The sequence below is a fragment of the Thalassophryne amazonica genome, chromosome 11 (genome assembly GCF_902500255.1).
Source record: "Thalassophryne amazonica chromosome 11, fThaAma1.1, whole genome shotgun sequence".
Classification (NCBI taxonomy): domain Eukaryota; kingdom Metazoa; phylum Chordata; class Actinopteri; order Batrachoidiformes; family Batrachoididae; genus Thalassophryne; species Thalassophryne amazonica.
The window spans coordinates 53,933,498-53,959,100 of record NC_047113.1 but is presented as its reverse complement, the minus strand read 5'-3'; the positions used below and the strand labels follow the sequence as shown (position 1 = coordinate 53,959,100).

The window sequence follows — 25,603 nt, the reverse complement described above, 5'->3', positions numbered from 1 at the left end:
TAATAACCTGAAACAAACAGTTCCGCACATCTGCCTTGAAGGCACCACCCAGTCCTCTGAGGATCCTCAGTGCATCCCAAAATCTAACAGCACGTTGGTGGAATGTTATCTTTTGTTCCAAAATACCAACATCTCCTACTGTGAGATGAGATCCAGAAGTCTAAAGAATCCCCCTGTGAATTAACATCATCGCGGTTCACATGTGTGCCGATGAACTCTGCTGGCCTCATGCTGCGTAAGTATTATAGACATATTACACAACTAGCTTCTGTCCTCTGAGGAAGGGGGGCAACACAGGGGGCGGTCAAAAAAACAAAAACAAACAAAAAAAAAAAACAACTATATATGAGGTTTATTGGAAAACTAACCGGCAGTTTTCTAAAAAAAAAAAAAAAAAAAAAAAAAAACCTATATGGATTTGAATCACGTGCGATGCGAGAAATTCAGCTGGTTCTCGGTGAAAAGTTTAACGGCTGATGAGAGATTGTGGAGTTTCTTTCGCTTTAAGGACAGCTCACAAAGCGGATCGGCGCGGCGCGGTCGGAGGTGGCGTCCGTCTGGCTGTTTCGAGCTGAAAACATCCTAATTTAAGGCTCTGTTCACCCAGGTCGTCGTCAGAGAACAGAGAAGTTTCAGAAGAAGTTGGCATGAGGCGTTTATGCGGACATTCCACTGTTAAAGGAGATTTTGTAATGAAAGAACGTGCGGGCAAATTCGCCGAGTCGGTTCCGTGACGACGACGCAAATCCGTCTGCGCCGCGACAGGAAAAACTCCTCCGCGTTGAAAACCATTTGTAAAATTCAGGCGGCTTTTGGTGGCTTTCAACAAGTGAGTATCTGAGAAATTGTTTAACAGCTGGGCATGTTCCAACTTGTCCGTTAAGGTTTCCAATGGAGGTGTTTTTCCTGTCGCGACCCCCTGCGGTCGGGTCTGCCCGACATGCGAATCTGCCTGCACGTTCTTTCATTACAAAATCTCCTTTAACAGTGGAATGTCCGCATAAACTCCTCATGCCAACCTGAAACTTCTCTGTTCTCTGACGATGACCTGGGTGAACAGAGCCTGAAATGTGGAAGTTTTCAGCTTGAAACAGCGAGACGCCGCCGCCTCGAAGCGCAGATCGCCGTCAGGCGCCGTGGGCCGTCCTTAAAGTGACACTTACAGACCAAAATCTCTCATCAGCTGTTAAAATTTTTACCAAAAACCAGCTGAATTTACCGAATGGTGTCCACTCAGTTGTGCCTTAGTTTTTGAAAAAATTTTGAACAAACAAAGCAGCAGTCTCTGAGCCATTCCTAAACAATGAAAAAAATCGACGAGAGGGTGGGCCACTCCTCACTCAAAGACTGCCCACAGGCGAATGACGTAACCGACAGGTGTGAAAAAACTCTCGCATGCCCACGAGGGTTCAAGCATGTCTGATGTAATCACACGTGATTCAAATCCATATGGTTTTTGAAAAAATAATAAGGTCGGATACTTTTCTAACAGACCTCGTATACAGTAATGTTCAGAATAATAGTACTGCTATGTGACTAAAAAGATTAATCCAGGTTTTGAGTATATTTCGTATTGTTACATGGAAAACAAGGTACCAGTAGATTCAGTATATTCTCACAAATCCAACAAGACCAAGCATTCATGATATGCACAGTCTTAAGGCTATGAAATTGGGCTATTAGTAAAAAAAAAAAAAAAGTAGAAAAGGGGGTGTTCACAATAATAGTAGTGTGGCATTTAGTCAGTGAGTTCGTCAATTTTGTGGAACAAACAGGTGTGAATCAGGTGTCCCCTATTTAAGGATGAAGCCAGCACCTGTTGAACATGCTTTTCTCGTTGAAAGCCTGAGGAAAATGGGACGTTCAAGACATTGTTCAGAAGAACAGTGTAGTTTGATTTAAAAGGTGACTGGAGAGGGGAAAAATAATACACAGGTGCAAAAAATTATAGGCTGTTCATCTACAATGATCTCCAATGCTTTAAAATGGACAAAAAACCAGAGACACATGGAAGAAAATGGAAAACAACCATCAAAATTGATAGAAGAATAACCAGAATGGCAAAGGCTCAGCCACTGATCAGCTCCAGGATGATCAAAGACAGTCTGGAGTTACCTGTAAGTGCTGTGACAGTTAGAAGACGCCTGTGTGAAGCTAATTTATTTGCAAGAGAGGGGACTTTCCCCCGCAAAGTCCCTCTGTTAAATAAAAGACGTGCAGAAGAGGTTACAATTTGCCAAAGAACACATCAACTGGCCAAAAGAGAAATGGAGGAATAGTTTGTGGACTGATGAGAGTAAAATTGTTCTTTTTGAGTCCAGGGCCGCAGACAGTTTGTAAGACGACCCCCAAACTCTGAATTCAAGCCACAGTTCACAGTGAAGACAGTGAGGCATGGTTGTGCAAGCATCATGATATGGGCATGTTTCTCCTACTATGGTGTTGGGCCTATATATCGCATACCAGGTATCATGGATCAGTTTGGATATGTCAAAATACTTGAAGAGGTCATGTTGCCTTATGCTGAAGAGGACATGCCCTTGAAATGGTGTTCCAACAAGACAATGACCCCAACACACTAGTAAACGAGCAAAATCTTGGTTCCAAACCAACAAAATTAATGCCTCGCAGATGTGAAGAAATCATGAAGAACTGTGGTCATACAACTAAATACTAGTTTTGAGGTGGGCTTCATAGATAATTGGCAAAGCTTCTGGGGAAAACCTGGTCTTGTTAGGAGAGACGGCATCCATCCCACTTTGGATGGAGCAGCTCTCATTTCTAGAAATCTGGCCAATTTTCTTAAATCCTCCAAACCGTGACTATCCAGGGTTGGGACCAGGAAGCAGAGTTGTAGTCTTACACACCTCTCTGCAGCTTCTCTCCCCCTGCCATCCCCTCATTACCCCATCCCCGTAGAGACGGTGCCTGCTCCCAGACCACCAATAACCAGCAAAAATCTATTTAAGCATAAAAACTCAAAAAGAAAAAATAATATAGCACCTTCAACTGCACCACAGACTAAAACAGTTAAATGTGGTCTATTAAACATTAGGTCTCTCTCTTCTAAGTCCCTGTTGGTAAATTATATAGTAATTGATCAACATATTGATTTATTCTGCCTTACAGAAACCTGGATACAGCAGGATGAATATGTTAGTTTAAATGAGTCAACACCCCCGAGTCACACTAACTGTCAGAATGCTCGTAGCACGGGCCGGGGCGGAGGATTAGCAGCAATCTTCCATTCCAGCTTATTAATTAATCAAAAACCCAGACAGAGCTTTAATTCATTTGAAAGCTTGACTCTTAGTCTTGTCCATCCAAATTGGAAGTCCCAAAAACCAGTTTTATTTGTTATTATCTATCGTCCACCTGGTCGTTACTGTGAGTTTCTCTGTGAATTTTCAGACCTTTTGTCTGACTTAGTGCTTAGCTCAGATAAGATAATTATAGTGGGCGATTTTAACATCCACACAGATGCTGAGAATGACAGCCTCAACACTGCATTTAATCTATTATTAGACTCTATTGGCTTTGCTCAAAAAGTAAATGAGTCCACCCACCACTTTAATCATATCTTAGATCTTGTTCTGACTTATGGTATGGAAATAGAAGACTTAACAGTATTCCCTGAAAACTCCCTTCTGTCTGATCATTTCTTAATAACATTTACATTTACTCTGATGGACTACCCAGCAGTGGGGAATAAGTTTCATTACACTAGAAGTCTTTCAGAAAGCGCTGTAACTAGGTTTAAGGATATGATTCCTTCTTTATGTTCTCTAATGCCATATACCAACACAGTGCAGAGTAGCTACCTAAACTCTGTAAGTGAGATAGAGTATCTCGTCAATAGTTTTACATCCTCATTGAAGACAACTTTGGATGCTGTAGCTCCTCTAAAAAAGAGAGCTTTAAATCAGAAGTGCCTGACTCCGTGGTATAACTCACAAACTCGTAGCTTAAAGCAGATAACCCGTAAGTTGGAGAGGAAATGGCGTCTCACTAATTTAGAAGATCTTCACTTAGCCTGGAAAAAGAGTCTGTTGCTCTATAAAAAAGCCCTCCGTAAAGCTAGGACATCTTTCTACTCATCACTAATTGAAGAAAATAAGAACAACCCCAGGTTTCTTTTCAGCACTGTAGCCAGGCTGACAAAGAGTCAGAGCTCTATTGAGCTGAGTATTCCATTAACTTTAACTAGTAATGACTTCATGACTTTCTTTGCTAACAAAATTTTAACTATTAGAGAAAAAATTACTCATAACCATCCCAAAGACGTATCGTTATCTTTGGCTGCTTTCAGTGATGCCGGTATTTGGTTAGACTCTTTCTCTCCGATTGTTCTGTCTGAGTTATTTTCATTAGTTAATTCATCCAAACCATCAACATGTTTATTAGACCCCATTCCTACCATTATTTAATGCTTCGATCTTAAATATGATCAATCTATCTTTGTTAGTTGGCTATGTACCACAGGCTTTTAAGGTGGCAGTAATTAAACCATTACTTAAAAAGCCATCACTTGACCCAGCTATCTTAGCTAATTATAGGCCAATCTCCAACCTTCCTTTTCTCTCAAAAATTCTTGAAAGGGTAGTTGTAAAACAGCTAACTGATCATCTGCAGAGGAATGGTCTATTTGAAGAGTTTCAGTCAGGTTTTAGAATTCATCATAGTACAGAAACAGCATTAGTGAAGGTTACAAATGATCTTCTTATGGCCTCGGACAGTGGACTCATCTCTGTGCTTGTTCTGTTAGACCTCAGTGCTGCTTTTGATACTGTTGACCATAAAATTTTATTACAGAGATTAGAGCATGCCATAGGTATTAAAGGCACTGCGCTGCGGTGGTTTGAATCATATTTGTCTAATAGATTACAATTTGTTCATGTAAATGGGGAATCTTCTTCACAGACTAAAGTTAATTATGGAGTTCCACAAGGTTCTGTGCTAGGACCAATTTTATTCACTTTATACATGCTTCCCTTAGGCAGTATTATTAGACGGTATTGCTTAAATTTTCATTGTTACGCAGATGATACCCAGCTTTATCTATCCATGAAGCCAGAGGACACACACCAATTAGCTAAACTGCAGGATTGTCTTACAGACATAAAGACATGGATGACCTCTAATTTCCTGCTTTTAAACTCAGATAAAACTGAAGTTATTGTACTTGGCCCCACAAATCTTAGAAACATGGTGTCTAACCAGATCCTTATTCTGGATGGCATTACCCTGACCTCTAGTAATACTGTGAGAAATCTTGGAGTCATTTTTGATCAGGATATGTCATTCAAAGCACATATTAAACAAATATGTAGGACTGCTTTTTTGCATTTACGCAATATCTCTAAAATCAGAAAGGTCTTGTCTCAGAGTGATGCTGAAAAACTAATTCATGCATTTATTTCCTCTAGGCTGGACTATTGTAATTCATTATTATCAGGTTGTCCTAAAAGTTCCCTAAAAAGCCTTCAGTTAATTCAAAATGCTGCAGCTAGAGTACTGACGGGGACTAGAAGGAGAGAGCATATCTCACCCATATTGGCCTCTCTTCATTGGCTTCCTGTTAATTCTAGAATAGAATTTAAAATTCTTCTTCTTACTTATAAGGTTTTGAATAATCAGGTCCCATCTTATCTTAGGGACCTCGTAGTACCATATCACCCCAATAGAGCGCTTCGCTCTCAGACTGCAGGCTTACTTGTAGTTCCTAGGGTTTGTAAGAGTAGAATGGGAGGCAGAGCCTTCAGCTTTCAGGCTCCTCTCCTGTGGAACCAGCTCCCAATTCAGATCAGGGAGACAGACACCCTCTCTACTTTTAAGATTAGGCTTAAAACTTTCCTTTTTGCTAAAGCTTATAGTTAGGGCTGGATCAGGTGACCCTGAACCATCCCTTAGTTATGCTGCTATAGACGTAGACTGCTGGGGGGTTCCCATGATGCACTGTTTCTTTCTCTTTTTGCTCTGTATGCACCACTCTGCATTTAATCATTAGTGATCGATCTCTGCTCCCCTCCACAGCATGTCTTTTTCCTGGTTCTCTCCCTCAGCCCCAACCAGTCCCAGCAGAAGACTGCCCCTCCCTGAGCCTGGTTCTGCTGGAGGTTTCTTCCTGTTAAAAGAGAGGTTTTCCTTCCCACTGTAGCCAAGTGCTTGCTCACAGGGGGTCGTTTTGACCGTTGGGGTTTTACATAATTATTGTATGGCCTTGCCTTACAATATAAAGCGCCTTGGGGCAACTGTTTGTTGTGATTTGGCGCTATATAAAAAAATTGATTGATTGATTGATTGATTGATAGTTTAGTGATTCACAGGATTGCTAAAAAAGCAGCTTGAACATGATAGTTTTGAGTTTTTAGTGTCAACAGCAGATGCTACTATTATTGTAAACACCCCATTTTCTACTTTTTTTTTTAACTAATAGCCCAATTTCATAGCCTTAAGAGTGTGCATATCATGAATGCTTGGTCTTGTTGGATTTGTGAGAATCTACTGAATCTACTGGTACCTTGTTTCCCATGTAACAATAAGAAATATACTCAAAACCTGGATTAATCTTTTTAGTCACATAGCACTACTATTATTCTGAACACTACTGTATATATAGTTGTTTTTTTTTTTCAGCTGCTGTGCAAAAGCATTTCTACAGAAATTATCTCACTCAATTGGACTTTTGTTTTACTTTTCTATAGATCTTGTTCTCTAAAACTGGGAACAAGGTCTGAGGTCTGCCTGTGACTGTATATCCAGTTTGTGCGTGTTTATTTAAGGATAGGAATTTGAGTATGTGAGGAAATTACTTTTTTCTGTACTTGATCAAGCTGGCTGAACTGAAGGCCAGATGTGGCCTGCCAGCAGAAAACATTAATATAGCTACTCTCCAGCTTGTTTCTGTGTAGGCTCTCAGTTGTCCAGGTGGTTTCCATAGTAGAGAAGCTTGAATCTTCGACTGGACTGGGTTGCTTGACGTGAGGACGTTTCGCTTCAAATCGCAGAAGCTTCCTCAGCTAAAATTCTTGCTCTGGTAGTCTGACTTCTGTCTTGACTCTTGTAGAGAATAATAAAACAGAAGCCAACAAAAGCTGGAGTTTTTAACCTACCCAGACCTCTCCTACCGAGAGGCTGACTGCTACAGGCTAGTAACTAAACAATACCTCTAATTAGCACCTATTATGCTCTAGTTAGCACCCTCCTAATGACAGGGCAGCTGTCCCTCCTAATGATGGGACGGAAGCCTCTCCTGATGGTTCCCTTGACGACTCTCTTGATCATGTGAATGACTCATTACCATGAACAAAAGACTGAAACTGCTTTGACCTGAGTACCTCATTGTAAACAGGGGACAAAGTATGTCTGAGACCCCCTCCCCGGTTAAGGCTGGGTTTCAAACGTTTCACAATGAATGCCTCCTTGACCCCTCTCTCAAACCATTTCTTCTCTCTAGCTAATATTTTAACTTCCTTGTCCTCAAACATGTGGTTAGTGTCTTTAAGGTGGAGATGCACTGCAGACTGAGGTCCACTGGCGCCCTCTCTGCGGTGCTGGTATAGCCATTTGTGTAAAGGTTGCTTAGTCTCACCTATGTAGTGTTCGTTACAGTTTTCCTGACAACTGATTGAATACACTACATTGCTCTGTTTGTAACTAGGGATCCTGTCCTTAGGGTGAACTAATTTCTGTCTCAAGGTGTTAACCGGTTTAAAGTAAACTGGGATTTTGTGCTGTCTGAAGATCCTTTGTAGTTTTTCCCCTACTCCTGCTAAATAAGGGAGAGACACTCTTCTTCTTGTCTCCGTCTCCTGTCTATCTGGTCTCTTTGTTCTCTGGGACTTCTGCACTTTGTCCAGGCACCATCGTGGGTACCCACATACTGTGAGGGCTTTCCGGACAAGTTGTTGTTCTTTAGCCCTTCCCTCTGCAGTTGTGGGCACCTGTAGGGCTCTGTGTTGAAGTGTCCTGATCACCCTGAGCTTGTGTTCAAGGGGGTGGTTTGAACCAAAGAGTAGATATAAACAGAGCAATGTAGTGTATTAGGTTAAAACTCCAGCTTTTGTTGGCTTCTGTTTTATTCTTCTCTACAAGAGTCAAGACAGAAGTCAGACTACCAGAGAAAGAATTTTAGCTGAGGAAGCTTCTGCGATTTGAAGCAAAACGTCCTCACGTCAAGCAACCCAGTTCAGTCGAAGATTCAAGCTTATCTACTACTCTCCAGAATTATTTGTTTAAAAATGACACTTCTGCAAATGATATTTTGTCTTCTACTGTTTTGTTAAGTGCTGACAAAATTGCTGAAAAAGCTGACAGCCAGGTTTGTTGTGTAATTTTGTTTTAGTCAGTAGTTTCATGATCAGAAGTTGCAACGCTCGTTTCCAGAAGTATACCTGCTGACTCGCGTGAGAGGTTTAACTAGCAATAAAGCACTTCAGCGACCACTGATCACAGCGCCATAACTTGTATTGGGAATGCTGCACATTCTATTCCAAATTAAAATGAAAAAAAAAAATGTAATAAAATGATCAAATTTGTTATTACTTTGCAGAAAGTGAAAAAAAAGGGGTATTAGGCTGTTCAAAAAATAGCAGTGTCTGCATTTTTCTTCCAGATGAAGGCAGTAAATGTTGTACATGCTGGTTGTTGTGCATTTCTCTCTGAAAATCTGAGTAAAATGGGTCATTCCAAACGTTCAGAAGAACAGCATACTTTGATTAAAAAGTTGAATGAAGGGGGAAGCATATAAAGAAGTGCAGAAAATGATGGGCTGCTCAGCTAAAATGATCTCACATGCTTTAAAATAGTTTTGAGTTCGTAGTGTCAACAGCAGATGCTACTACTATTGTGAACACCCTTTTCTACTTTTTTTTTTACTAATAGCCCAATTTCATAGCCTTAAGAGTGTGCATATCATGAATGCCTGGTCTTGTTGGATTTGTGAGAATCTACTGAATCTACTGGTACCTTGTTTCCCATGTAAGAATAAGAAATATACTCAAAACCTGGATTAATCTTTTTAGTCACATAGCACTACTATTATTCTGAACACTACTGTGTGTGTGTATATATATATATATATATATATATATATATATATATATACTCAACAAAAATATAAACGCAACACTTTTGGTTTTGCTCCCATTTTGTATGAGATGAACTCAAAGATCTACAACTTTTTCCACATACACAATATCACCATTTCCCTCAAATATTGTTCACAAACCAGTCTAAATCTGTGATAGTGAGCACTTCTCCTTTGCTGAGATAATCCATCCCACCTCACAGGTGTGCCATATCAAGATGCTGATTAGACACCATGATTAGTGCACAGGTGTGCCTTAGACTGCCCACAATAAAAGGCCACTCTGAAAGGTGCAGTTTTGTTTTATTGGGGGGGATACCAGTCAGTATCTGGTGTGACCACCATTTGCCTCATGCAGTGCAACACATCTCCTTCACATAGAGTTGATCAGGTTGTCAATTGTGGCCTGTGGAATGTTGGTCCACTCCTCTTCAATGGCTGTGCCAAGTTGCTGGATATTGGCAGGAACTGGTACACGCTGTCGTATACGCCGGTCCAGAGCATCCCAAACATGCTCAATGGGTGACATGTCCGGTGAGTATGCCGGCCATGCAAGAACTGGGACATTTTCAGCTTCCAAGAATTGTGTACAGATCCTTGCAACATGGGGCCGTGCATTATCCTGCTGCAACATGAGGTGATGTTCTTGGATGTATGGCACAACAATGGAACTCAGGATCTCGTCACGGTATCTCTGTGCATTCAAAATGCCATCAATAAAATGTGTTCTTCGTCCATAACAGATGCCTGCCCATACCATAACCCCACCGCCACCATGGGCCACTTGATCCACAACATTGACATCAGAAAACCGCTCACCCACATGACGCCACACACGCTGTCTGCCATCTGCCCTGAACAGTGTGAACCGGGATTCATCCGTGAAGAGAACACCTCTCCAACGTGCCAAACGCCAGTGAATGTGAGCATTTGCCCACTCAAGTCGGTTACGACGACGAACTGGAGTCAGGTCGAGACCCCGATGAGGACGATGAGCATGCAGATGAGCTTCCCTGAGACGGTTTCTGACAGTTTGTGCAGAAATTCTTTGGTTATGCAAACCGATTGTTTCAGCAGCTGTCCGAGTGGCTGGTCTCAGATGATCTTGGAGGTGAACATGCTGGATGTGGAGGTCCTGGGCTGGTGTGGTTACACGTGGTCTGCAGTTGTGAGGCTGGTTGGATGTACTGCCAAATTCTCTGAAACGCCTTTGGAGACGGCTTATGGTAGAGAAATGAACATTCAATACACAAGCAACAGCTCTGGTTGACATTCCTGCTGTCAGCATGCCAATTGCACGCTCCCTCAAATCTTGCGACATCTGTGGCATTGTGCTGTGTGATAAAACTGCACCTTTCAGAGTGGCCTTTTATTGTGGGCAGTCTAAGGCACACCTGTGCACGAATCATGGTGTCTAATCAGCATCTTGATATGGCACACCTGTGAGGTGGGATGGATTATCTCAGCAAAGGAGAAATGCTCACTATCACAGATTTAGACTGGTTTGTGAACAATATTTGAGGGAAATGGTGATATTGTGTGTGTGGAAAAAGTTTTAGATCTTTGAGTTCATCTCATACAAAATGGGAGCAAAACCAAAAGTGTTGCATTTATATTTTTGTTGAGTGTTTTGTTGAGTATATAAACCCTCATATGCTGCATCAATTTTCTTCTTAAAAAAACACAAACCCTGTGCTGCTCTAAAGCATATTGTCTGATGTATTCAGTGCATTTCAATCAATCAATCAATCAATTTTTTTATATAGCGCCAAATCACAACAAACAGTTGCCCCAAGGCGCTTTATATTGTAAGGCAAGGCCATACAATAATTATGTAAAACCCCAACGGTCAAAACGACCCCCTGTGAGCAAGCACTTGGCTACAGTGGGAAGGAAAAACTCTCTTTTAACAGGAAGAAACCTCCAGCAGAACCAGGCTCAGGGAGGGGCAGTCTTCTGCTGGGACTGGTTGGGGCTGAGGGAGAGAACCAGGAAAAAGACATGCTGTGGAGGGGAGCAGAGATCGATCACTAATGATTAAATGCAGAGTGGTGCATACAGAGCAAAAAGAGAAAGAAACAGTGCATCATGGGAACCCCCCAGCAGTCTACGTCTATAGCAGCATAACTAAGGGATGGTTCAGGGTCACCTGATCCAGCCCTAACTATAAGCTTTAGCAAAAAGGAAAGTTTTAAGCCTAATCTTAAAAGTAGAGAGGGTGTCTGTCTCCCTGATCTGAATTGGGAGCTGGTTCCACAGGAGAGGAGCCTGAAAGCTGAAGGCTCTGCCTCCCATTCTACTCTTAAAAACCCTAGGAACTACAAGTAAGCCTGCAGTCTGAGAGCGAAGCACTCTATTGGGGTGATATGGTACTACGAGGTCCCTAATATAAGATGGGACCTGATTATTCAAAACCTTATAAGTAAGAAGAAGAATTTTAAATTCTATTCTAGAATTAACAGGAAGCCAATGAAGAGAGGCCAATATGGGTGAGATATGCTCTCTCCTTCTAGTCCCCGTCAGTACTCTAGCTGCAGCATTTTGAATTAACTGAAGGCTTTTTAGGGAACTTTTAGGACAACCTGATAATAATGAATTACAATAGTCCAGCCTAGAGGAAATAAATGCATGAATTAGTTTTTCAGCATCACTCTGAGACAAGACCTTTCTGATTTTAGAGATATTGCATAAATGCAAAAAAGCAGTCCTACATATTTGTTGAATATGCGCTTTGAATGACATATTCTGATCAAAAATGACTCCAAGATTTCTCACAGTATTACTAGAGGTCAGGGTAATGCCATCCAGAGTAAGGATCTGGTTAGACACCATGTTTCTAAGATTTGTGGGGCCAAGTACAATAACTTCAGTTTTATCTGAGTTTAAAAGCAGGAAATTAGAGGTCATCCATGTCTTTATGTCTGTAAGACAATCCTGCAGTTTAACTAATTGGTGTGTGTCCTCTGGCTTCATGGATAGATAAAGCTGGGTATCATCTGCGTAACAATGAAAATTTAAGCAATACCGTCTAATAATACTGCCTAAGGGAAGCATGTATAAAGTGAATAAAATTGGTCCTAGCACAGAACCTTGTGGAACTCCATAATTAACTTTAGTCTGTGAAGAAGATTCCCCATTTACATGAACAAATTGTAATCTATTAGACAAATATGATTCAAACCACCGCAGCGCAGTGCCTTTAATACCTATGGCATGCTCTAATCTCTGTAATAAAATTTTATGGTCAACAGTATCAAAAGCAGCACTGAGGTCTAACAGAACAAGCACAGAGATGAGTCCACTGTCCGAGGCCATAAGAAGATCATTTGTAACCTTCACTAATGCTGTTTCTGTACTATGATGAATTCTAAAACCTGACTGAAACTCTTCAAATAGACCATTCCTCTGCAGATGATCAGTTAGCTGTTTTACAACTACCCTTTCAAGAATTTTTGAAAGGGTAGTTTCACCCAAACATCACACTTTAAAGCTACAGTGTGTAGGGTTTACTGCCCCCTCCCACACCGATGTCAAGGGCACATTGTGAGATTAAGAAAACACAGGGATTGCTTGTTGCAGGTAATTATATACCAATGCACACATGGATATGAATGCTACACTCTGCTAATAAAAGCCTCTACATCCAACACAGTGTAGCTTTAAATTTCAAGTATTTGCTGTTAAGATGACATTTTCTTCTTCCACTTTTATATGTATAAGTTATAAGTTAGTCACATTGTGCCGATACATAATTTGATAACCTCCTATCATTTTTGTTGCAGTTTGTGTTCTACGAGGTCTGTCAATAAAGTAACGGTCCTTTTTATTTTTTTAAAAAACTATATGGATTTCATTCATATGTTTTTACGTCAGACATGCTTGAACCCTCGTGCGCATGCGTGAGTTTTTCCACGCCTGTGGGTGACGTAATTCCCCTTTAAGGACGCTCGGCACAAGCCACCGGACCATTTCTAAACAGATGGCTCTGTGGATACGAGACCGTCGTGTGCTCTTTCTCTGGTTATCACAAGAGCTGGACATCAGCCATTTTTCCGGCAGATTTCACTTTTAACAAGAGATTTTGTCATGGCTTTCCAGCGTTGTGAATACTTAAATGCAATACACACCATGGATGCTAGAAAATTACCCACTCAAACACTGGAGGGAGGCTTCAGTAGACTACGCTGGATACAGCATGTGGGACAAGTATAGATAAACAAAAGCGAGACACGCTAACAAATGACATGGTGAAGTGAATAGCTACAAACTGCAGCCTGATTTGTAATGTGGAAGATGTCGGTCTGAGGAACATTCTTAGGATGAGCCTCCCTCAAGACACACCATCAAAAGAAGAATGCACCAGTTATATGAAAAGGAGAGGACTACAAAAGCGACAGTGTTAGAATGTGCACCAACTGTTGCTCTCACCAGAGACTGCTGGACATCGCTAGGTAAGCACATTATTTGTTCAGGAACTTGTTATTCCTACGTAGGTATATTGTATGGTGAAATTCTATTGGAATGTAGTGTCTCTCTCAGTGAGAGAGAGACACAATGTAGATCACATGATCATGAGGCTACATAATTGTTCATGTATTGACTATTGATATGTAGATTCCTAAACTGTGTTAACCACAACCACCCATGCTAATCATAATCCCTACCCCTAACCAGGCTATGCCATGTGCGAACAGAATTTGGAATTATTAATATAGTTATGTATGAATAACCACTTCCTTTGTTTAAAGTCTTTGCAAACTTTTGGTTTGCAAACACCTCCCTAACCCCTCCCTCTGACAGTGGACTAGATGCCTGCATGGACTCTCGTCAATTGTTGTTGTGTTGTGTTCTGTACTGTAAACCTTTTTGGTAGCATGGCCTAAGCAGTGGGTCACCCCTTTGAGTCTGGTCTGCTTGAGGTTTCTTCCTCAATATTATCAGAGGGAGTTTTTCCTTACCTACCTGTGTGCTTGCTCTAGGGCTCCAGCAGGTGATTTCACTGATGAACATCACTTTGAGCAGATAGGAAGAGTTCATCAGTGAAATCACCTGGTGGAGTTGGTGGTTACAAAGAAAACCTGCACCCTCTTGGCCCTTTCTGGAATCAGTTTGACACCTATGCTCTAGGGGGTTAAGGTTAGACCTTACTTGTGTGAAGTGCCTTGAGGCAGCTTTGTTGTGATTTGATGCGATATAAACATTAATCGCACAACAGTGTGATTAATTGCAGAACATCATGCAATTAAAAATTTCAATCGTTGTCAGGCACTACAAATTTATTACTTTACAGAAAACGAAGAAAAAGGAATATTAGGCCATTCCAAAAAAATAGTCTACATTTTTCTTTACGAAGTCAAACATTTGCTGTATAAACGCATAAATGCTTGAAGATTTAGCTTTCCTGTAAAACACTGAACAAATATTTAGTTGTATAACCACTGTATCTGAGAACTGCTTCATATCTGTGTTGCAGTGAGTCAACCAATTTGTGGCACCTCTGAACAGGTATTCCAGCCTGGGACAATTGAACTACATTTCACAATTCCTCTGCATTTCTTGGTTTTGCCTTGGAAATAGCATTTTTGATGTCACCCCACACATTCTCTTTTGGATTAAGGTCCTGGGATGGGACTGGACACTCCATAACGTTAATCTTGTTGGTCTGGAAGCAAGATGGTGCTCACTTGCTGGTGTGTTTGAGATTGCTGTCTTATTGAAACATCCATTTCAAGGGCATTTGCTCTTTGGCATAAGGCAACATGACCTCTTTGAATATTTTGATGTATTCAAACTGATCCATAATCCCTGGTATGTAATAAACAGGCCTGACACCATAGCATGAGAAACATCCCCACATGCTTCACTGTCTTGACAGCGTTTCTGTAGCTTGAATTCAGTTTTTGAGGATCCCGTAGACCCAAAAAGAACAATCTTGCTTTCATCAAGTCCACAAAAATGTTGCACCATTTCTCTTTAGGCCAGTCAGTGTTTTCTTTGACAAATTGTAATACGTCATTTTTTTTTTTCAACAATGGGACTTTGTGGGGGTGTATTGTCCATAGCTTGACTTTGCATAGTCGTCTTCTAATTGTTACAGTACTTACACATAAGTTTAGATCTTCTTTGATCACTCCAGCGCTAGGCATGTGGAGATGAATCAATATGAATCGGTATCTAGATACAAACACGCGTGATGCGAGTGCATCGATTCAACTGACGGATGAAATTGTGATTGCATCGATATTTTTCCGAGGCACATTGAATGCACCATCCCTGCTTCATGTTTTGTTTTGAGCATGGGCAGAAGCCACGAAGCACATTTCTACCATAACAAAATGGAGGTCCACGAGCGGTTGGAGATTTTTGATGCACCTAATACATTTAAATCAGGAGTTTGGAGATACTTGGCTGTTTTTTAAAAAAAGGATGGGAAACTTCACAAGATGCAGGTTGTTTGTAAAGAATGCGTTGCTGCTAAACCATACAGCCGCTGCTGCTCCACTCGGATATTCCTCATTTTGTAAACCTCCAGCAAAATTCTGGTGAGAAAGGTATCTCAAATTACTTTTGCCAAGGCGGTACTCTTTCAGTGAGTGGCTCACTTTAAGTCACTCATTGAGAGTGATGTTGTCTTAATGTTTAAGTTCTAACAGTGTGATGAAGCAGGTTCCACATGTTAGGGAACCAATTCCTGTTCCATAAAGTTGAATCTGGTAAATTTGCTGTTTATAAGAAGTAAAACAAATCCTCTGCTTCTAGTAGAATCAAAAGAAGAAGAAGAATACCATAGTACCATACTGAACTGCAGCTTCTTATTTTCTGTTTAAATTTTTTAATTCCTGCCATCAAATACATATCAAATCGCACCGAATAGGGAAGAGGGGTGAATCGTATCGCATCGTATCGTCTGTATCATCATGTATTATCACGTATCGCTATATGTATCGTATTGCTGATCGTGTATCAAGATGCATATCGAATTGTTGTCAGTGATGAGGTTCACATGCCAACGTGGAGCTGATGATGGGCTGAGTCTTTGCCATTCTGTCTATTCTTCGATCCATTTGAATGGTGGGTTTCTGTTTTCTTCCACATCTTTCTTTTTTTAGTTGCCATTTTAAACCATGTGAGATCATCTTAGCTGAGCAGCCCATCATTTTCTGCACTTCTTTATATGCTTCCCCCTTCCATTCAACTTTTTAATCCAAGTACGCTGTTCTTCTGAACGTTTGGAATGACCCATTTTACTCAGATTTTCAGAGAGAAATGCACAACAATCAGCATGTACAACATTTACTGCCTTCATCTGGAAGAAAAATGCAGACACTGATATTTTTTTAACAGCCCTTTTCTTCACTTTCTGCAAAGTAATAACAAATTTGATCATTTTATTACATTTTTTCATGTTTTAATTTGGAATAGAATGTGCAGCGTTCCCAATACAAGTTATGGCGCTGCGATCAGTGGTCACTGAAGTGCTTTATTGCTAGTTAAACCTCTCGCGCGAGTCAGCAGGTATACTTCTGTAAACGAGCGTTGCAACTTCTGATCATGAAACTACTGACTAAAACAAAATTACACAACGAACCTGGCTGTCAGCTTTTTCAGCAGTTTTGTCAGCACTTAAAACACTAGAAGACAAAATATCATTTGCAGAAGTGTCATTTTTAAACAAATAATGCTGGAGAGTAGCTATATTAATATGATGTTTTCTGCTGGCAGGCCACATCTGGCCTTCAGTTCATCAGCTTGATCCAAGTACAGAAAAAAGTAATTTCCTCACATACTCATATTCTTATCCTTAAATAAACACGCACAAACTGGATATACAGTCACAGGCAGACCTCAGACTTTGTTCCCAGTTTTAGAGAACACGATCTATAGAAAAGTAAAACAAAAGTCCAATTGAGTGAGATAATTTCCGTAGAAATGTTTTTGCACAGTGGCTGAAAAAGTGGTCTGAGGGGAGTTTGTTTCAGCCAAAGTGCATTTATAAATCTGTATGGAAGCAGAGAGGCAGACTGGATTTCACTTAGTGGAATCAATACGCTGACTTTCCAAGGCTTCATGTTATAGAGGGGTTTTTAGGTTTTGTTTTTTTGAAGCTGGATTTAGGATATCAGTCTGTAGCCAGACTTTGCTCACAGTGTGACTACAGCAGCACACAGCCTGACCGGCACAAGAACCAAGGCCAAACAAGGAAGTGTCCCGGTTTTTTCTTTTCTTCTTTTTTTAACCCCTGAAGGTCAATGTGACACAGCCAAAAACCTGATATTTTCTCATGAAAGAGCAGGAGAGTATTCAGAACATTCTTCCAACATAAGCTCGCTCGTCCTGTTACAATATTCACTCACACATGACCATCCAGCTGAATCATAGAAAAACAGTAAATAATGTGGTCCACTTTTGTTTTATTTAAGATGAACCGGCTTTGCTTCATTTTAAAATGTTGTACACCAAAAAAAATAAAATAAAAATGATATCTGCTTTTAACATGTTGAAAACTGATTTAAACAAGATATTTGAATGTCATTGGCTCTACAGTGAACGGTAAAGAGTACTAACTTGATGAGCTGATTTTAGACCAGACTCTGATGCGAGATTAAAGAACATGTTGAATGTTATTTAACGACACGTTAAATAACACGCGACAATGTAGCCGTAGTAGTAGTAGTAAATGTAGTACAGTAAAATTCGCCTAATCCATCATCGTATAAACCGAATATTTGCACTCACTGGACAAAAGCAAAAGTCCCAATGCTTTTGTATGGTTTTCCATGTAATAAGTATGTACATACTGAATTTTGTATACCAGATTTTCTCTCACATCGGACAAAACATCCTGTCCATCCGCAATGCGTTTCCATTAAAAACCCCTCACATATACCGGACAGAGCAGTCTGGACAGGCACAGTAACAGAGGCACAAAATTAAAGTTCAGCACTGACGTTCCCTGATTTATTTTTTCAAACTGATGCGACCTGTGCACCTGCTACATTGGACCCCACAAAAGGCTGTGATCGCTTTTACGTTTTCACTCCTTCCTGTCCCGTCATATTTTAAGTTTTTGCAGTGTGCAGCTAATTACAGAAGCAATTCATGGAAGAAACTGTACACTTTACCTTTGATTTGGAGGTTGTAGAAAGAAGGACAAATTCTCCAAAAAATCCAGAAAAAAAATGCAGAAAAAGCATAATCCAGAAAAATTTGCATAGAGACGTGAGGGAGAACTTTTAAAACTGTCACGCACGTCGACGTCATTGCATGGCCATGGAGTTAAAAAGCTGCAGAAGCATAGATCAGGGTTTAGGACTCTTTTTAAGGTACCACAATCTGCTTAAAACACATAATGCCTGCTGCTTATTTAATGCAACCGTTTACTTTTTTCAGAGGAATTTTTGACCCAGTCAATAAATGAGGCAGGTCCTGATTCAGGATTCCCCGTAGATCGTTTGGCATCTCCTGACTATAACTAATCTGTTACATACAAATAACGGATTTCAGTTATAACAGACAAAATTCTCTGGCCCATCTGAATCCATTATATGAGAGTTTTACTGTAGTGTGCAAAATGTGTTTTGCACACTACTATATACACCAACAAGTACACCACCATGTCTGAACCTGCATACCAACATGTGGTGTTGGTATGCAGGTTCAGACTGGTCCAGACGTAGAATTCTACTCAGAGTAAGGCCTGCATTTAAAGAGACAAGTTGTGATAAAGTCCATCCTGCTGTAGACAACAGGACTCCTTTTACAGTGTTTTCACAGACACTAGCTGTGGGGCAAACTCTACTTTATCATGTTCAGACACTGAAGGAAACTCTTTAAGATGATGCAGAGTTTGTATGACATTAACTGACTACATTCAATTTCCTTGCACAGGATTAACTTTTACATCAGGACAACTCACATCTGCAAAAACGAGGCAGAGAAGAAAGAAGGACGTAAGGACAGACAGAATTAAATATTGTGCAGTACAAGTATTAGGAATAGATTATAACCTCACTGCAGGAACAAAAGAGACATTAATCCACAGTTTGACAAATGATAACGTCAGAAAGCACTGACAAGCCTCACATTAAATATGCAGAGTGTGTGGCTGCATGCGCTCAAGAACACATAAAGGCTGTTTCAGAGATATAAGCGGTCAAACTCAGAGGGGTGGACAAACATACTGGATCATAAAGCAATGACAGAATTGCACACACCCAACTGATACACCCGCTTATGTTTGCTGTTTGTGCCACTGTCCTGCTGTTGTTTTATGTGCACAGGAACCTCTACCAAACTGATGCTGAGGTTTATGATGTAAACTGTAAACCTTCTCCAAGTCGATTTACTAAAAACACCAAGGTTCAGTTCAACACAAACCATTTTTAGGTTAACACGAGCTCAGTCCTGCTGAATGTGATCTAAGATTAGCATACGTGTAACTACATCGTAATGCAGTGCACGCTTGCAACAGTCACCATATTATAAAAAATTCTAAAAACTAATACAGCTCATTATCACAGAGACACCAATAGACAGGGACACTCTAGCAAGCAAAAGGCCCGCCTCCACGGGGACACTGTATCAGTGAGGAAACGACATTCTGCTTCCTAACAGCAACCTGAGTCTGACCTTGAGGATCTTCAAGATCAGATTACACCTTATAAGCCAATTTACGACTTCCTATCCATGTGTATCGTAATTTCCGGAGTATCAGCGCTTTTATTTTGGGTTTTTGTGCATTGAATTGTACTTTTTATTAATTTTGTATACACACTTATTCCAATTAAAGGTCACAAGAGAGCTGGAGCCTATCCCAGCAGTCACTGGGCAGGAGGCGGGGTACACCCTGGACAGGTCGCCAGTCCCTCACACGGCCACATATAGACAGACAAACACATTCACACACCTACGACCAATTTAGAGTCATCAGTTCACCAAAACTGCATGTGTTTGGAACTAAGAGGAAACTGGAGCACCCGGAGGGAACCCATGCAAACACAAGGACAACATGCAAACTCTGTGGAAAAAAAAAAGGACCGATTTGGGACCTTCTTGCTGTGAGGCAGCAGTGCTAACCACCATTCCGCACTTATTCTTTTATTATTGGGAGTTTATTTCATTTAGTGCTTTGACTCCTGGGAAAGGCTCATCCTCATCATCATCATCACTATTATGATTATTAATAACGAACTTGTGATTTTTCGGTATACAAGTCACACTGGAGTATAAGTTACAGGACCTCCTAAACTAGTAAAAATAAATAAATAATATAAACATGACTTATAATCTGTAAAATATGGTAATGGTAACTATGGTCTATAACTGGTGCCCTTCATACACAAACAATAAAATCTTGAGCAACCATGATTGAAACCTTCAAGGTCGCTCAAAATAAAATGTAATGGCATATTTTGAAAACCCACGTATGACTTTCTATTCATGTTTAATAGTAACTATGGGTGTGTCTGGTATTGTTTCACCACCATATCTAAGTATATATTGTTCAAAATGTGCATTTGTGTTTACTGTTTGGACCTTTTTGTTTTTCAGTCTTTCACACAAGACCTCAAATTACCTTTATAGTGTCAAAACAGTTGTTTATTATAGTTTGCTGTGTGTTTTGAATAAATGTGTGTGGAAAATTATTTTTCCCTTTATTTTTTTCCTTGCCTATTTTTGATTGTAAACCTTTATTACACTTATAAAACAGAACAAAAACATATAGATTTTGAAAGTACAGGTTGTCCTGAAAAAAAGAGACATAAAACTTGATTGTGGGATGCAAGGAGAGCCGTTAACAGCAGTAATTAATCATGTATGCCAGGCAAGTGAACTGTCCAAAAAATGCCCTCGGAGCCCAGAGGGTTAACTATGGAAATCTAAATACTTGGGAATAATTTATTGCAACTGGTTTCTCAATAAATGGATATAAGTTGATGCATGTAGATTGATTTACAAACTACAGCAGCTAGACTAATAAAATAATAGGGCCTGTTAAACTCTGGCACAGCAGCAAGTTCCACTAATTGCTAGTGGTGTCTTAATTAAGAAGTGTAGTGGCCTCTTGGACACCGTACTTTTGGCAATGTAGAGTATATGGATGAAAACGCAGTATTGAAAGATGGCAACAGGAAGGAGAGTACCTTCTGGACAAATAATCCTAGTGGCAGAACATTGGACTGCCCGATGCAATAAAGAGGAATTCTCCGCTGATCCAACAATAACCAGATGTGCAACAGCAAATTCAGGGAACTGTGTGTAACATTTTCCATTGCAAGAGGGGCATAATTTTATTGGTCAACACAGTTATACTTTTGATGACTGGCATAACTGCAACAATTGTGTCCTGCAGCATCACCTTCAAACACCCCCCCGTATCAACCGCTATAACTGCGGCAGGACACCAATCTCATGCCAACTGGGATATCTGCATTCTGACACCTGCAAACACAGATTTCTGAATTCTGGTATCTGAATAAAGCCTAAGAAAGAGGTGAAGAAAGAACTTGGAGACATCAAGGAGAAACAAAGATAGAGAAATGCAGAGGAAGCTAAATAAGGAGGTCAGGGAACCAAGAGAGAGGAGAGAAGATTTTAAGCAGATAAAACCTATTAAAAATGATTAAGGTATGGATTTGAATAAACATAGTAGGATTGAGAAGCATTTTAAAAAGTTGGTGAATACAGAAAATCCAGTGGTGGGATTCTAGGATCGAGTCCCCATATGAAGAGTTGACAACCCAAATTAAGACGAAGGAATGAAAAGAGAAGTTTAGAGTTTCATAGCAAAAGGAATAGATATGCTGCATGATCTGACACAGAAGATCTACAATCTGGAGAAAATGCTTCATGATTGCAGGAATAGTGTGACTGCACCCATCTATAAACACAAAGCAGATGTTCAGGACTGCAGAAACAACACAGGCATCAAACTGATATTATACACAATAAAGATCTGGGAAAAGACTCGAGGGAGGAGGCTCAGGGAGGAGACTGTGAGAGTGGAAGTGCAATTTGGTTTTATGCCAGGCAGAGGAAAGACTACTGCACCGTCAGCATGGAGACCGCTCACGGACAAGTACAGAGGAAGACAGAAAGGTTTGGATTTGGTGTTTATTGATTTGGAGACGGCAAAGGCCTCCACAACAAGAGGTTTGGAGGGGAACGGAGATATGGGTTAGTAGAAGGAACTGATATATTGATTGGCCAATAATACCAGCTGATATAAACGCTCCACAGACATATCAGTATCGGTGTTATTTTTGCCAAAATGAAATATTTTATTTTACTGTATAAACAATGCTGAAAAACACTTTTGCTGTTGGAAACAGTGTAATTATGTAGTTGTCCAGCAAAGTACAATTAAATAGTATTGTTTGCAATCCTGTCAAGCATGGCTGGGACCCCATCACCCCTTGTTCACATGAGATACAAGAGACAAAGGGAAGCGATGACATTATGATGTACATTGGTTGGTTGTTGGTTATATTTATTTATAATAAAGTTCATGGTGAAACTGTAAAACGGCCTTGGGTACATTTCTTTGCAATAAGGGTTTGATAAAGAAATGTCAGGAATCACTGGGATGTTTTATGTATAAATCAGCAGATATATCCCTACTCCCTAATATCGGCATCGGGCTGTAGCTAGTAGTGGAACAAGAGATTTAATGTATCTTACACCCATTTTTATGATTCCTGCCAGATGTAATCATGTTTGACTTCCTATTTGCTACAGGATAAGATTCACGTCAGGATAGCACTTCACCAAGGGTCTTTTTTTCTTTACCTTTTTGACCTGGATGTCAATGTGTTGACTATGGTGAATAAAGAAGAGTTCTCCTAGTGCATGCTTTGTGCAGATGACACTGTGTTGTGCAGCTCCAGAGCAGAGTAAGTAGAAAAGGAGTTCAAAGAACAGACAAGGGTTTCGTAAGACAGAGGTTTGAAGATTAGCAGGAAGAATATTTAAGGTTTAAAGAAGATCAGGACAACTTTACAGCAACTGGATTTTTTGTTGGTCTCCATGGTGGCCAAGTGGTTAATGCACTTAGTTTCAGTTCAGAAGGTTCTGGGTTCAAATCCCACCCCTGCCACATTTCGCCATGTAATGTGCAGTTGCGTCAGGAAGGGCATCCGGCGTAAAACCTGTGCCAATTCAACATGCAGATCCACCTTGGATTTGCTGTGGTGACCCCGAGTGCAAACAAGGGAGCAGCCGAAGGGACTTACTTACTCCAAGGGGTTTTAAAAACAGAAGTAGTCACTTGGATGATTGGTGAAACATCTTGAAGAACAAGATGTCCAACTGCTGTAAACTTGGTATTTAAATTCCTAGGAACAGTGGTAGCTGAAAGTGGAGAACTGGGTGCAGTCTGCATGGAACAACTGGATGAGTGCTGGATGGGCAACCTTTAAAGGCCAGGTCTACAAGACATAGGTCATCTTCTGTGGACCAAATCGTAAGTTTTTCCTACTTCTAAAACTTCTGTGCTCTCCCAGAAATGGTATGAGACTCTATGCTATCGTCTTAGCAGCCTGCCAACCTTAAAAACAGAAAGAAGAATTAAGTCCTATACACAGACCCCAAGCCCCATTATACTGGTATTTACATCTGAAAATACAGCATGAAGCAGATGGTAGCTGACAGCTGTAGCTGGACAGGATGCCAGGCTATTGTGGGTTACTTCCCCAACCAAAGGCTGGGATTTATTTTACAGCTAGGTGGACTGGAACAATGCAGATTGTCTTGTCTCAGGACACCCGTGAGTGGCAATCAAACCCAGGTCTATGTATTTGATAACCCAAGTCCTCACTGAACTGTGAGATAAGGGCTGTGATAGATTTGAAATTTGATTAACACCTCCAATATGGAAAAAACATCCCTATCTTATTGAAACATGGGGAAAAGAAGGGGGGTGGGGGGGGTGAAGGGATAGAGTCCAGGAAGATTTGATAGAAGAGAGACTGAGTGTAGAGGAAATGCAAGACCAGGCTGTATGGAGAAAGTCCATCAGATGCATCAAGAGAAAGAACAAACAAGTTAACACCCCAATACTGCCTGGTAGGTAGCACAGTGTGGTTGGTCTACCCCGAACTTGTGTGTGGTTTGCACCTGACCTACCTAATTAGGGGGCCCAGCAGCAGCAGGTGCAGGAAGAGGACCAGAGGCCGATCTCGACCCAAGTCTCTGTGTATAAACACGAGGGTGAACTGGATGAGCACGGCCGGAACCAGCATGAAGGTGAGGGTGAACCCCAGCCACACGGAGTCGTGTGTCTTGCTGTACCTGCTGCACAACACGGCAGCCAGGACGAACTCGGCACAGTAGATGAGCGTCGAAAGGACCACGCTGAAGGGGGGATGGATACGCCTGTGCTGGACCACCATCATGACTCCGTTATCCGCCACTGGGGGGCGCTCTTGGGGTTCCATGTCAATGATATCCCTCTCGTGTTCCTCCATGGCCACTCCAAATAAAATTTATTTTGAAATATTTAAACACTTATTATTACGGCATTTCACTCAACTGTCCATAAACATCTATAAATTCACTCTGATTTGTCATAATTCCAATTTGCCAAGTCAGAATGATAAACAAGCAAGATTTGTAATCTGAAATTCGTTCGGACTCGTCCTTATTTCATTATACACGTCTATCATAAAGACATATACATGATTCTGTCCTCCAGAATTTGTCAGTTCAGGTTCTGAATATTCACTTTTACACACCACACTTTAGGCCGAGTCTTCACAACTTCGCACCAGGTTCCACGGCGCTGTTTGTAACTTTGGAGCCCGGTGTGTGTGTGTGTGTGTGTGCTACGTGCCGCAGCGGGCCGTTCATTCCTCACAAATCCACTTTACACACGGTCCCTGCGGGATTCGTCGCCGGGTCTTTTCACACGAACTTAACCGGGTCGGTCGCCGTCTCCTCCGACTTGAAGTAGTCCTGTTTTTAATCGTGTCTCGGTGGCAGGTTGTGGGTTCGATAGTCCACCAGCTGTTTTCGTGCTTCGGGTCTGGTCTGGTGCAGCGGCTGCGTCAAGTCACACAGAATCACACAAAGCGAAACCACAAGTGCTGCGTGTTACTTTCAAAATAAAGGAGCGAAGACAGCGCTCTGATTTTAAACTATACAACTTTTCCAACAGTGACTTTTTTTAAGTACATTTCGAATGGAATAAGTAGAAGGGCACGCATCAAAACATTCTGTCCCTCAGTGTTATTTTTTTTTTTAAGCTTCGGGCCCCGCCCTTTTTCTTGGATCCGCCCCGAAATGCACCTTTATTAGGTGCCTGTATAATACACTCAACAAAAATATAAACGCAACACTTTTGGTTTTGCTCCCATTTTGTATGAGATGAACTCAAAGATCTAAAACTTTTTCCACATACACAATATCACCATTTCCCTCAAATATTGTTCACAAACCAGTCTAAATCTGTGATAGTGAGCACTTCTCCTTTGCTGAGATAATCCATCCCACCTCACAGGTGTGCCATACCAAGATGCT

At 40.9% G+C, this 25,603-nt stretch overlaps 1 protein-coding gene across 1 annotated transcript in view; it reads right to left on the bottom strand.

The window, feature by feature from the left end:
* xkrx (XK related X-linked) overlaps positions 1–25,207 on the bottom strand; it is a 30,960-nt gene extending 5,753 nt beyond the window's left edge. The window contains exon 1 of the mRNA XM_034181728.1: positions 24,212–25,207. Within this exon, the coding sequence (XP_034037619.1) occupies positions 24,212–24,552 (341 nt within the window). The 5' untranslated portion in view covers positions 24,553–25,207. The remainder of the gene's footprint in view (positions 1–24,211) is intronic.
* Positions 25,208–25,603: the final 396 nt, after the last annotated feature.